This window comes from Rutidosis leptorrhynchoides, chromosome 1, assembly GCF_046630445.1.
Source record: "Rutidosis leptorrhynchoides isolate AG116_Rl617_1_P2 chromosome 1, CSIRO_AGI_Rlap_v1, whole genome shotgun sequence".
NCBI lineage: Eukaryota > Viridiplantae > Streptophyta > Magnoliopsida > Asterales > Asteraceae > Rutidosis > Rutidosis leptorrhynchoides.
This window is the reverse complement of record NC_092333.1, coordinates 491,513,297-491,526,092: the sequence shown is the minus strand read 5'-3', so window position 1 is coordinate 491,526,092 and position 12,796 is coordinate 491,513,297. Positions and strand designations below refer to the sequence as shown.

The 12,796-nt window shown below is 34.7% G+C and overlaps 2 protein-coding genes across 2 annotated transcripts; one reads left to right on the top strand and one right to left on the bottom strand.

The window, feature by feature from the left end:
* The first annotated feature begins 343 nt into the window (after positions 1–343).
* Positions 344–1,804, top strand: LOC139840719 (large ribosomal subunit protein eL19y). Its single transcript, XM_071830968.1, has 4 exons — positions 344–488; positions 1,107–1,229; positions 1,315–1,628; positions 1,745–1,804. The coding sequence occupies exons 1-4, from the start codon at positions 377–379 to the stop codon at positions 1,802–1,804; spliced, it is 609 nt and encodes a 202-aa protein (XP_071687069.1). The 5' UTR covers positions 344–376.
* A 4,807-nt stretch (positions 1,805–6,611) lies between these two features.
* On the bottom strand, positions 6,612–11,607 carry LOC139875424 (fumarate hydratase 1, mitochondrial). Its single transcript, XM_071862763.1, has 18 exons — positions 11,523–11,607; positions 11,262–11,431; positions 10,803–10,920; positions 9,988–10,137; positions 9,626–9,736; positions 9,454–9,537; positions 9,134–9,232; positions 8,976–9,026; positions 8,556–8,605; positions 8,367–8,448; positions 8,122–8,216; positions 7,975–8,041; positions 7,841–7,891; positions 7,648–7,743; positions 7,369–7,467; positions 7,235–7,264; positions 7,072–7,137; positions 6,612–6,926 (listed from the first exon to the last, which is right to left on the bottom strand). The coding sequence occupies exons 2-18, from the start codon at positions 11,408–11,410 to the stop codon at positions 6,840–6,842; spliced, it is 1,485 nt and encodes a 494-aa protein (XP_071718864.1). The 5' UTR covers positions 11,411–11,431; positions 11,523–11,607; the 3' UTR covers positions 6,612–6,839.
* Between the last annotated feature and the right edge of the window lie 1,189 nt (positions 11,608–12,796).

The following is a 12,796-nucleotide window of genomic DNA, read 5'->3' as shown; positions in this document are numbered from 1 at the left end:
CCAATAAATTTGTGTCTTGTGTGGGTCTGGTCGCAAGGTGTCTTGCGACTTGCGCTGGCATTTTGTCATTTTTTTTTTTGACTCTGACGCAAGATACTCGAAAAAAACGGCAAAAACGTGATAAACCCTAAACATATAGGCCAAAGTACGAGCCCAAAAATAATCTGCTAACAATAAGTTGTTTTCATTCATCTACCGTAAGGAAAGAATATTTGGGCCTTGTGAGTTTAATTAGCTCAAGGTAGCGGTACATCGCGAGAGCCCAGCCCATGTTATAAACCCTAAAAAAAATTCGGGATAGCACAAACGAACCCTAGTTCCTTTTTATGATCTGCAAAATCAGTGAGTTGAGGAAAAATTAGGGTTAGCATCTGAGATGGTGTCGCTGAAGCTACAGAAGAGGCTTTCAGCAAGTATACTGAAATGCGGTAAAGGCAAAGTTTGGCTCGATCCAAATGAATCCAATGAAATCTCCATGGCCAACTCTCGTATGTTCTTCATTCCTTCATCCTTTTAATTATTAATTTATTTTTGTTTCAATTTCGAATCCTTTTATACACGTATATAGGTATATACGCGTATCGCATATTTGAAACAATCTAGTCGACTTTAATTTCGTAGTCAAATTTACTTTTAATTAGGGTTTTACACTCTCCGGAGTTTTTTTTTTTTTTTTTTTTTTTTTTAATGTAAAAACTGGTAAATGTGAAGAAAAAGTTTGTTAATACAGTTGATGTGTTTGCACTATTGCTGCGGTAGTTGTATACGCTAGGTCGGGTGATTACGTTTTAGTGGTGTTTGGATTAGCTTTTTTAGTGCTTATGAAATAAGCTCATATGGCACAAAATCAGAGCTTAAGTTTATTGGCTTATTCCGTTAAAAGCACATAAGCCTATCAAAATAAAAGCTCATTATAACACATCATTTAGCTTATTAGTATAAGTTAACCGGCTTAAGTTATAAGGTCCGAATAAACTAATCCAAACACCCTATGTATATGTTGCTTATTATAGCCATTCTAGACTCATAAATTATGCTCATTATCAAGTTGGAGTCACAAAAATATGCTTATCTGATCATCTTTTTCTTTTGGTCGATGGCTACAGGTCAAAACATTAGGAAGTTGGTCAAGGATGGATTTATCATCAGGAAGCCAACTAAGATTCACTCTCGATCACGTGCTCGTCGTATGAATGAGGCAAAGCGAAAGGGTCGACACTCTGGATATGGTACAATTTGATCAACTGTTTTCATACTTATATATTAAAAATTTAGGCTCATTGTGTCTTGTACTGTAATTGTGATCGATATTAGGTAAGCGAAAGGGTACCAGGGAAGCAAGGTTGCCAACCAAGATTTTGTGGATGAGGAGAATGAGGGTCCTTAGGCGTTTGCTTAGAAAGTATCGAGAGGCTAAGAAGATTGACAAACACATGTACCATGACATGTACATGAAGGTGAAGGGTAATGTTTTCAAGAATAAGCGCGTGTTGATGGAAAGCATTCACAAATCGAAGGCTGAGAAGGCTAGAGAAAAGACACTTTCTGATCAATTTGAAGCTAAGCGACAAAAGAACAAGGCAAGCAGAGAAAGGAAGTTGGCTCGTCGGGAGGAGCGTTTTGCTCAGGTACTGTAATCCGATTACTTTTTTTTTTTTTTGTTGTGGTAATTTGCTCGCATTTACACCTGCATTTAGCAAAGTTATTAATGTTTTTATTTTTTTTTATTTTTTAATGTATTTAGGGTCCACAGGAGAAAATTCCAGCTTCAGCAGCTGCTCCTGCCGCACAACCTGCCCCGTGAGTGTTAATTTTTTTTTTTTTTTTTTTTTTTTTTTTTTTTTTTTTATCTGCACAACATTTTATTTGATTTTCAATAGAAGTGGTTGGGTTGGGTTGGGTTTTGGTTGACTGGTTTGGTTGGCCCATATCAGAGAGGAACAAAGTTGATAATTAAATTGATTATATTTCTCCAATTTCAAGTAAACTACTGTCTGAATTCACATGTTCACTTGTTAAATTAAATTGATTATAAGAGAGGTCCCAACGGTGCGCCCAGGAGCTCCGCCCAGGCTGGGCGCCGATGGCACGGAGGCCGCCCAGCTCCCGCCCACGATGTAGCCCAGGTGCTCCGTCTCCCATTTCGCCCATATTGAGCATATTTGTGGACGAGCTTTTGGTGTATTTTGATTAATTTTATTATTTATTAATTTTGGTTGGAGATGAAAATGGACCCATTTCCATGGCTGCAGCAAGGTTTTTAGGCATATGTTTATGTAAAGATGAAGATGAAGAAAAGAATTTTATTTTTATTTTAATTTAATGGTGGGTCCATAAATATTAAGGTTTGGGTATACCATATACGGAGTGCATATTTATTTTATCTTATTTTTTTAATAATTAATCAAATTAATTTTTAAGTTTAAATTAATAATAATAATTAAAATTTATAATATTAATATTAATAATAATTAAAGTATTTTTAATTTAATTAAAGAAAATAAAAATATGGAAGGATGAGTGTCTTTGTTGTGAGTGTTTAGTCCCTGGGTTTAGTCTTGGGAAGGAAGTGAGATGGAGGTCCTGATGTGGCGCTGAATGGTTGGTTAGTCCTGGAAGACATTCTGTCATGGTTGGGAGCACTCTAATTGCTGAATTATTATTTAGGTTTAACTAATAACAAACATATCTTATTTTTTATTTTATTTCAGGGCATCAAAGAAATTCAAGAAATGAGATGATCTGTATGACAATATCAGAGATGAACAAAGTTGACGGTTTTATTCATCTTGAAGTTTTGTTCTTTGACCTGTTGTCCCATTTCATTGTGTGTGAGAACAGTTATTTTGAGCTGATACGAAATCCTGATGACATGAAATTTTTAATGAAACTTATTTTAATAATATTGGCTCTTGCGATCGATATCTTTGTTGATCATTATTGTTCTTTTGTTGTGATTGAATTTGAATCCCAACTTTATAACAAATGTGACTCACACTACATATAGAGCGTGTACCAATGCCTCCCCCTTTTTTTGTCCCTGAATTATCGCTGAGCATATTTTGGCAAGCCATTAATAGACTACGCCTCAATATTAAGATGCCTGAACAAATGATCACTACAATGTTTCTGTATTGAGTATAACTTTGTTAATGTAAATACTTGGTGTGCCTTTACTAGCTAAGAGGCCAAGTGTCAATGACTACAAATGTTTCGTTAATGGTCAACTCTGGTAACAGGTCAATTGTGTTGGCCTGAAGGTTGGAGTGATAAATATCCTAGTCTAACCCATATTGACACTCCTATGTTGATTGCTTACAAGTTGGATCAAGTTGTTGGGTTTCAAAAGATAATAAGTATGTTCAATATTCCACCAGCCAAATATGGAGGGATATTAGGGATGATAATGTAGTTGACTAGTTGTTGCTTGACATCATTTGATTTGGTTTCCTCAGTATACTCCTATCATGTGTTCATTATTTGGCTTGCTACCCTGAGCAGACTTTCAACTCAAGATATGCTCCAGAAATGATTTTTTTTTTTTACGGCCAAAAAATGAATATATTAGAAAAACGATCCCTAGCTAGACGCTAAGGGAAGATTACAAAGGAATAGAGAGCCATGTGTTCCAATTTGGAACACCATGACTTCTATTTTTCAACCAACGAAAAGCAACTAGCCTAATTACATCAAATAGATTACTTCTACTACAAAACGAATCATGAAAAACAAGACCATTACGAAAACGCCACAACGCCCATAAACTTGTCACCACCACCGCAATAATCCGATTCTTTGAAGAGACTTGTATCCGAACACCTTCCAACCAAGATATAAAAGAATCCCATGAGACTAAGGGAGCCATACCACAATCGAGCCAAATACGAATCTTACGCCAAATCTCAGTAGCAAAAATACACTCGAAGAAAATATGCTCCAGAAATGATATATAAAAGTTATTCATGCCCTTTATGTAATAAGTGTAGTTATTCACATCAACACTTATTCTTCCAATGTGATTATGCCTCTCTAATCTGGAAGGTTGTTAATTTTTTATTTTTTTTTGAAAGGCAACAGTCGGCATCGAATGCTCTCATTTGCCACGCACGCATGTACTTTCGGGAGGAAACCCGAATCACATTGCAGGAACCCGATAATTGAGAAGTTGGTTGTTTATCCATATACTAATAATATATTGAATGTTATTAATCAGTTGGTTCTTGCAAACATTGTATATTTCTTTTGGCAAGGAAGGAATAGTAGTTTGTTCAAGAATAAGAATAGAACTAGTGATGTGGTGAGCAAGGCTGTGAAGAATCATGTCAGGAATAAGCTGTTGACTTTAAAAGTCAAAGGGTCCGCTGCAGTTTTAAAGGCTGCTACCTTATGGGATCTCATGTCATGAAAAATGGGATAGCTTCGGCTTTTTCGATTGTGCTTCTTTTCTTTTTGTCGTTTATGGTTGTAACCAAGGTTGCAAAATTCGCTATTCGGGGATTAGTCGGTCGGGACTTTGAAAGGAGTAATCGGCAATTCGGGGATTAATTGGAGATTAATCAGATTGTACTTTATACATTTAAATATTAAATTTCAAAATTATATATGTAAATATAGAAGAAAACCATAAATATAAACTTTAACGTAATTATCTAAAATTGTTCATTTTGTTCAAAAACTCGAAAGTTCTAGTTTAAATTCATGTTAAAACGTTGACCAATTTTGACTTTGACTTACTTTGATTACCAAATTTGATTTTAATCCATCAATCGATTGAACGGATTTTGGATAATTGGAACGGAGTGCCCTTAAAAATGAGTAATCGGGGATTAAACGATGAGTAATCGGGCAACAGTGGCTGTAACAGTGTTAAGCCTTTTGGGTTTTGTTTTGCCTTGTATGAGCTCGGGGTATTTCCTACTCATGTATTGATTTCTTATTAATATATTCACCTTTCATCCAAAAAAAAAAAAACAAAAAAAAAATCTTTGTTAATGTATATGGAGTATGGATAAAACCTATTCGACTAAAAGATGGAAACTCAAATACTCTTACTACCATCAAATTTTTTGATCATGACACGCATATGATTGTTAGAATTTGGTCTTCGTCTTGATAGCAACTTCTTAATGTGCCATTCGAGAATAAGTTGTTACAAAGCAGGGTCATCTGGGTAGTTGCAGTGACTTAATTTCACCAGGAATGCAACTGTTGTGCCCTTGCCTAACCCTCCACTCTCAATCCAATGGGACCTCCCATGAGATTTACAAACCTGATAATCAGGTTTGTTCGAAGATATAATAACTATGATAATACATAGGGCGTTAAAAAATAAATTGAGTACAAAACGACCTTCTAGTACATTACATGTATAGACACGAAGCCCATTTGTTACCGTACGTGCGACTCTTACCGCACAAGGCTTGCGCAAAGACTCCAAATTCATCCTGAGCCTTTTCTTCCACCTCTCTTTTCCAATTCTCGATCAAACTTTCGTTCCCCAGGCGCTATGAAATGGGGGGCCTTTCCTTCGCCTATCGTATGTATCGGCTTACCTTCTGCAGTTTGCGATTCCATGACCTGCAACACTACCAGTTTTACTGGGCACATTGGCAGGATGTGAAAATTGCGGAATGTATTGTTGCTTGATGCCAGACCCAGAATCCTTCACCTGCATTGGTGGTTAATTGAGTAATTAAGAAGAAAGATGACAGTGAGCGATTTATAATCAACATCATACTATATAACAGGTTTCCTTCATACCTGTAAGTGATAAGTGCTGGTCTGAGACATGACTTGTGTTTTAGTCAGTCCTTGGATTGAAACAGAGTGTGGTGTCTGTAAGTGCAAAACTCCGCTGACTCATTGCAGTGTGATGTTTGGTTGGAATAATAATTGGTTAATGGGTCAAAACAAGTATAAGCAAGTTAACCCACTATCACTATTTGTCCACATTAAGGTTTTCTGTCAATAATTTAATCGAGTCCACACGTTCTATCTGCTATACTATATAACACGTTCTATCTGCTAAAATGTTCGACCCATTTCTTCTTTTGGTTATTTATTGATTCACTCATTTGAGAATGAAACATAGAATAGTAACACAAATTGACCCAATCCTATACCGACCTGCACAAGTAGGTAGAAAAGGCCATCACATAGGGCAAAATTCAGGAGTTTGCCTCTTTCGTATATGAAACCAAACTGGCAAGAAACCATGTAGATACCAACCACCATCGAAACGCCGAAGAAATCGTAAAATACAGGTAAGTGAAACTGTATTCACCGCCTACAAAATTTCAGCAACGTTTTAACGGCCGAGTGAGAGAATACATGAAAACTTGCAGGGTCTGGCTGGGGCACAAAAGTAAGGAAAACAAGAAGAAATAAGTAATAAAATTCACTTATATAATCTTACAAGAAAGAAAGCACAAAAGTAACTCCGGCAAGAGCCCGTTGAAGAAAATTCACTTCAACTATCTTTACAATTTGAAGTAATAAAATTCAAATTTATAACTATTTTAAATAAGTTTTATTTCCAAGCACTTTTGACAAATACTCCGTAGAACACTTCTTGATAATAACTTGTATTAAAATTATAAAGTAAACCAAAAGAAGAAGAAAATCATCCGGTAAAAATTGTGTTGGTGACATAATATCCTCAACAGCTTCTCGCACAAGTTCCATGAGACAATGTTGTCACTAATAAGAATAGAGCCCTTGAACAAACGTTTAATAGCCCAGTGATTTTTTATTTCCTAATTTAACTTTGCAATAAAATAAAATGGCTGCAACTTTTATCAAGAAACATGCAACCATATCATATCTTCAAGATGTTGTTATCAATCAGTGGGACCAATCATCTTTTCTGGCACTACAAGCTGATCAAATTCTTCACTAGTCAGCACACCCAATTGCAGAGCAGCTTCCTGCATCACCATTATCAAATATTGCAAACAAAATTATTAGTTCCTCATAAGTTTACTAAAACAGATTATTAACCATATTAACTGACTCCATTATTGTATTAAACAGATGGTAGTTTTTAAATTGCAATATAGACAAGAACAGCACCTTGAGTGTACATCCCTGTTTGTGTGCAGTCTTGGCAACTGCTGCAGCGTTGTCATAACCGATTTTCTGTTGGCAAACAATTTCAAATGGCAAGTTGCATTATATTCAGTTAATATATAGAAAAATGATATTGTATGTAAGAAGTAGAAATGTAAAAGCTTACAGGATTCAAAGATGTAACGAGCATAAGTGACTGCAAGAATCAAAGAACGACATTAGGAATAATCAGAGGTGCTAAAAAGTTAAAACTGACTAAAATGATACTCCGTATTAAACTTCATTTTGCATGTTGCTTACCTCGTGCAGTAATTTTGCAATCCTGTCCCTATTAGCTTGAATTCCTCTGACACAGTTCTTTTCAAAAGAGGCAGATGCATCGGCTAGAAGTCTTATTGACTGCAACCAAATATCAATCAATGTTAGTATTGTATTTGTATTATTTAGTAAATTGTAAAAACTTTCTTAATGATTATTATAGTACCAAATATATACATTTGAGTTCCAAAGTTGCATGGTAGCAATAATAAATTAACTAGTAGATGACCACACAATCATGATTTGTCTAAATCCACTTACATTTAGAAGATTACTGGCAATCATTGGCTTGAAAACATTGAGCTCAAAATGACCATTTGAACCTCCCACTGAGAGAGCAACATGGTTTCCAATTGCCTAAAATATGATCAAACATAACGTGATTTGCTAATTATTAAGACTGTTAATGCTAATGTTATTTACAACTAAACCTATAGTCAAGAAATATACATACCTGAGCACAGACCATAGTCAAAGCTTCACACTGTGTAGGATTCACTTTCCCCTAAAGTACAACAACATCACAAGGTCAAAATTAGAAAAATCCAAAATTATATTGAATAACTACGTATAAGATAGTGAATTTACAGGCATGATGCTGCTCCCAGGTTCATTCTCGGGAAGAATAAGTTCCCCTAAACCGCATCGTGGACCACTGAATAACCAAAAGTTAGTTTACAAATCAGATATAAACCAGCTGACTAATGAAGTGGATATACCCTGCAACTTGCATACCTTCCTAGGAATCGTATGTCATTAGCAATCTTCATGAGAGAAACAGCAATTGTGTTAAGGGCTCCACTAGCTTCAACAAAGGCATCATGTGCAGCCTGATTGTATAACATGACGAAACTAACATAATTATAATGAAGTCAACATGCCAATGAAATACATATACTGATACATACAAGTTCTTTTCTTCAGTAGAATGCATATAATACTAAATTCAATGTAGAGAAGGTAAGAAGAGTATAACTAACCAGTGCCTCAAACTTATTTTCAGCTGTTACAAATGGTAACCTTGTTTCATCAGCTACTGCGGCAGCAATTTTAACATCAAACCTGTAACAATAATCATATGTCGTTAAATAAAAGGGAACAAAGGTATCAAAGTAATCAAAATATGTTGAAAAAGTAAGATAAGTAAACATATAAATAAGCATAAGTACCCTTTCTTTGTGTTCAATCCTGTCCCTACAGCAGTGCCACCTTGTGCAAGCTAGAAAGATGAAAAGAGATGTTAATTATTATTCACATAAATATTTCGGTTATTAAAAGAGGTGGCAAGATGGGTGGTTCCGGTTAGGTTAGGGTTACAATACGCATTTGGCATTAAAGATTAAAAAGGGCTAGGTTGGACTGATATGCTATCTAATATTTAGTCAACTTTTGATAACATATAAACACAGTGACAGCATTAACAATGACTACAATGTAAACAGTCAATCTTTACAATAATTATTCTCTTAGATATACTAAGGTTATTTTGTTGGACTTTATTGAGATAAAACATAACCCAAATCAACCCAATCATTAAAAAGTGGGTACGAACTGCCACCTCTAATTCCTAAAAGAACATAATACACAACCTGATACATGCGAGGGAGAGTACACATGACCCGATCGATTCCATACTTCACCTGTATCAATAAAATACTCAATTTAAAATTAATAGATTTGATTTATTCTTCAAAAATCAAATTATTAGCATAATTAATCAGGAAAGGGTGAGGTGAAAGAAGGGTACTTGTGTCGTATAGCCACTAAACTCTTGCCCGAGAGTCAAAGGTGTTGCATCTTGAGTATGAGTACGCCCAATTTTGACGATATCGGAGAACTCAGTTGTCTATTCAAAATCAAAGCACTCAGTAAGATTCACAGAAGATAGAAACATGTATATATTCACATTTTATTTTATAACAGATGTTTTGTGTGGCTATCTTCATGATCCACATGACAAGAAAAGTGCATAACGGACTCATGAGGACATCTAGAAACTATCTACAAATTCCTGTTGGTTATGAAATTTGCATGCAACTATCAGCATACCACTTAACACTTAATTACCTTTGCTTGTAGGCATGTATGTAACTGTTTAAGTTTTGGAATAAGTCTCGAGTTAATTTCTGTTGCAGCTGCAATATGCATAACCTATGAACAAAACAATCAATGGTCAACACATGGAAAGTCAAAAAAGATATATTATATATGATCCAATTTATGTTTTTAAAAAGCTTACAGTTGGAAATGTATCATTCGAAGACTGTGATCTGTTTACATGGTCATTTGGATGCACGAACTTATCACCACGCTTGTGGCCTAGAATTTCAGCTGCCCTGTTTGCAATGACCTATGACAACATGTTTTGAACAAAAAGTGTCAAGATTCATGATTAATACAGAAGAAATGTGTCAAGTATTGTAGACTGATGAGGATGGGGTTTAGATGAAAAGGACCCTTAATGTAAAAATGATAGGAATGATGCATAATGTATTTGGTTCATCAAAGTGTAAAAAAGGTCACCTGACTTATAGTTTAAAGGCAATTTTTACCCGATTTTCCTCCTGAAAATTGAATTATTGAATATAAAGCTAAAATTACCTCGTTGGCATTCATGTTGCTTTGAGTGCCACTACCAGTCTGCCATACAACTAATGGAAAATGATCATTTAATTTCCCATCAGCAACTTCTTGTGCAGCTTCCATTATTGCTTTCCCTATGGATGGATCAAGACCATATTCCATATTTACCTGTAATGCACACAACATCGTGTACCATAAATGCCAAGTATATAGTGACTAAAGTAAAACATGAGAAGATATTAAATTGTATTACGGCTCTAGTTATTGAGTCGACAGCAAGCGTCAATTTATTGGCGACTTGACTGACTCTTAGAGCCTAAATTAAATTTCAGGCACGATTCAAAACCCATGGAAATTTGATTATACCATTTTCATGGCGTCTCAATTTTATTTTTAATTTTTATTTTATTTTTTTAAAATTTTTTACCTACTTATTGGCCGGAGGTCCACTCGGAAGCAATCTCTCTATCCGTCGGATAGAGAGAGGGATGACTTTCTCTACTTTTGAGAGTGTTTTCACTCTGGGTTGAGAAATGACTTGTCTTTATTCTCGGATAGGGGAAGAATTGTCTACATCTCACCTCCCCCATACACCACTTAGGTGGTATTGAGTTTTGTTGTTGTTGTTTCTAGACTTACTAAATTTTGAGTAAATAGTGAAAAAAATAAGCACATCTTGTGTAATCAAGCACGTGTAATTAGTTTGAATGAAATGAAGCAAGACTACCAGGCAAAAAACATGTGTCAAAGGAACATTTATAGCGCCACCATAGCTGGTTAATAAGGAACTTTAGTGGAAAAGAAAAAAGAATGATTTTTGGAATTGAATGAACCTTAGCAGCACACTTTTTAAGGATTCCAAAAGAACGAATGATTGGTTCTGGCATTCTCTCACGATCACCTCCAATTTCAAAATTCTGTAAAGATCTTTGTGTTTGAGCTCCCCATAACCTGAAAAAGAAGGAAACCGCTTAACGAAAGAAACAAAAGCAAGCAATCGATCAAATTCAATTTGCATTGCAACCAAATGATGTCCCTATAAGATGGATAAATCCACAATTCATCCGCATAACGTGTCGCACGTCTGTTTTATTACATTTCAATCTTTAAACATCCAAACTTCCATTACATTAATAACTTTTCAAACAAAATTGACTCACCTCACATATTACAATCTCGATACAGCCAATAAAACCATACCTAGGGTTAGGGCATTTAATTATGATAAACAATCAAATGCATTAGGTTAAGATCCAAACAACAGTAACCGTTAATTAAAGAAGAAGACGAACTTATCAGATGGGACTTGAATCGGTCCAAATGTATCTCGTTCTTCTCTAAAAGCAGTTGAAAATTGTCTCCAACAAGACGCTAAACGATAAGAATCAGAAACAATCGTCGATCCACCAGCTATTCGACGATATGCCTGAACCATCGACATTGCTTTTTCCAATAAGTTGCCCTGATTAATTGATTAATTGCATAAGAATTATAGAATTCATAAGATTATGTAATGATTTAGAAATAAAAGGTTTGAGATTAGAGTAGAATACCAAAAGCAAAATGAACGCGATTGATTGAAGTCGCTGAGGTGGTGGTGACGCACCAGATTGCTGGAGAAAAATAAACCAGGGTGTGTTAAAACTTAAAAGTATGCTCGTTTTGATTTTGACTTTTTTTGGTCAGTGTTTGGGTGCGTGATGAGTATGGGCCGCACAGGCCCAAGTGGAATTCAATACTCCGTATAAAATAATTTGGCACAAATTTCAAGAGTTAGATGACAATGGGCCCTAATCACCAAGTCACCAACCAATAAAACGATATATCGGACTGACTCCTCCAATAAATCCATCACAATTGTTGCACAATAAATGCTACAGGTGTTCATTGGTTTGGTTTTTAATTCGTTCGGTTTCTTCAACTTGTAAAATCAAAATGAAAAATCGAACCGAAAACCAAATTTGAATTCGGTTTGATTTCAGTTCGATTTTCGATTCGGTTTCGATTAAAATCATATATCAAACAAAATTAAAATTTCATTACAAAGAAAATTTAACATACAAGTTATAAAATATGTATGATTATATGATACACGATACATAAATATAAATATAATTATTATGAAGTGTTACATATTAACTAAATTTAAGTTTGCATATCAAGAAAATATCAATGTATGTGAATTTTAAACACCAAACAAAATCTTTTTATATCACAATAGCATTATAGCGAAATTTTTAATATTCAACACACTAAATTCAGAATCATGATAGTTTAATTGTGGCGTTGTTAATATCTTAGTTATTTACAACCTAAAACAATGATGTACCATTAAATTATCAAGAATTCGATGATTTATTAATATTTACAATTTAATTGTGACGTTTAGTGCTTCCATTAATAAGAAAGAGAACATAATAATTTGAGTAACATAATTATAATGTGGGTTGTTAACTCGTCATGCAGGTGAGAACCTATTTAGATGATTGGATCCTAAAATATAACAACATTAAAACATAAATATACAAATTAAGTATTTAAAATACCGAATTTAGTTTTGAATTCGGTTTCGGTTTAACTGAATTCAGAATTTTCAAAAACGAAAATCGAATTCAAATTCGGTTTCGGTTTCGGTTTTTACTCGATCCGAAAACCGTTTTTCAAATTCGGTTTATTTTTTCCGGTTTGATTTCGGTTTGATTTTCAGGTTAAATGGTTTTAAGCCAAATACTAGTCACCCCTATGTAAAACCATTTGACATTTCATTTTTCGTATATGACCAAACACGAAACAAACAAGTTTTGCTTTTTAACTGCTTCGTGGGTCT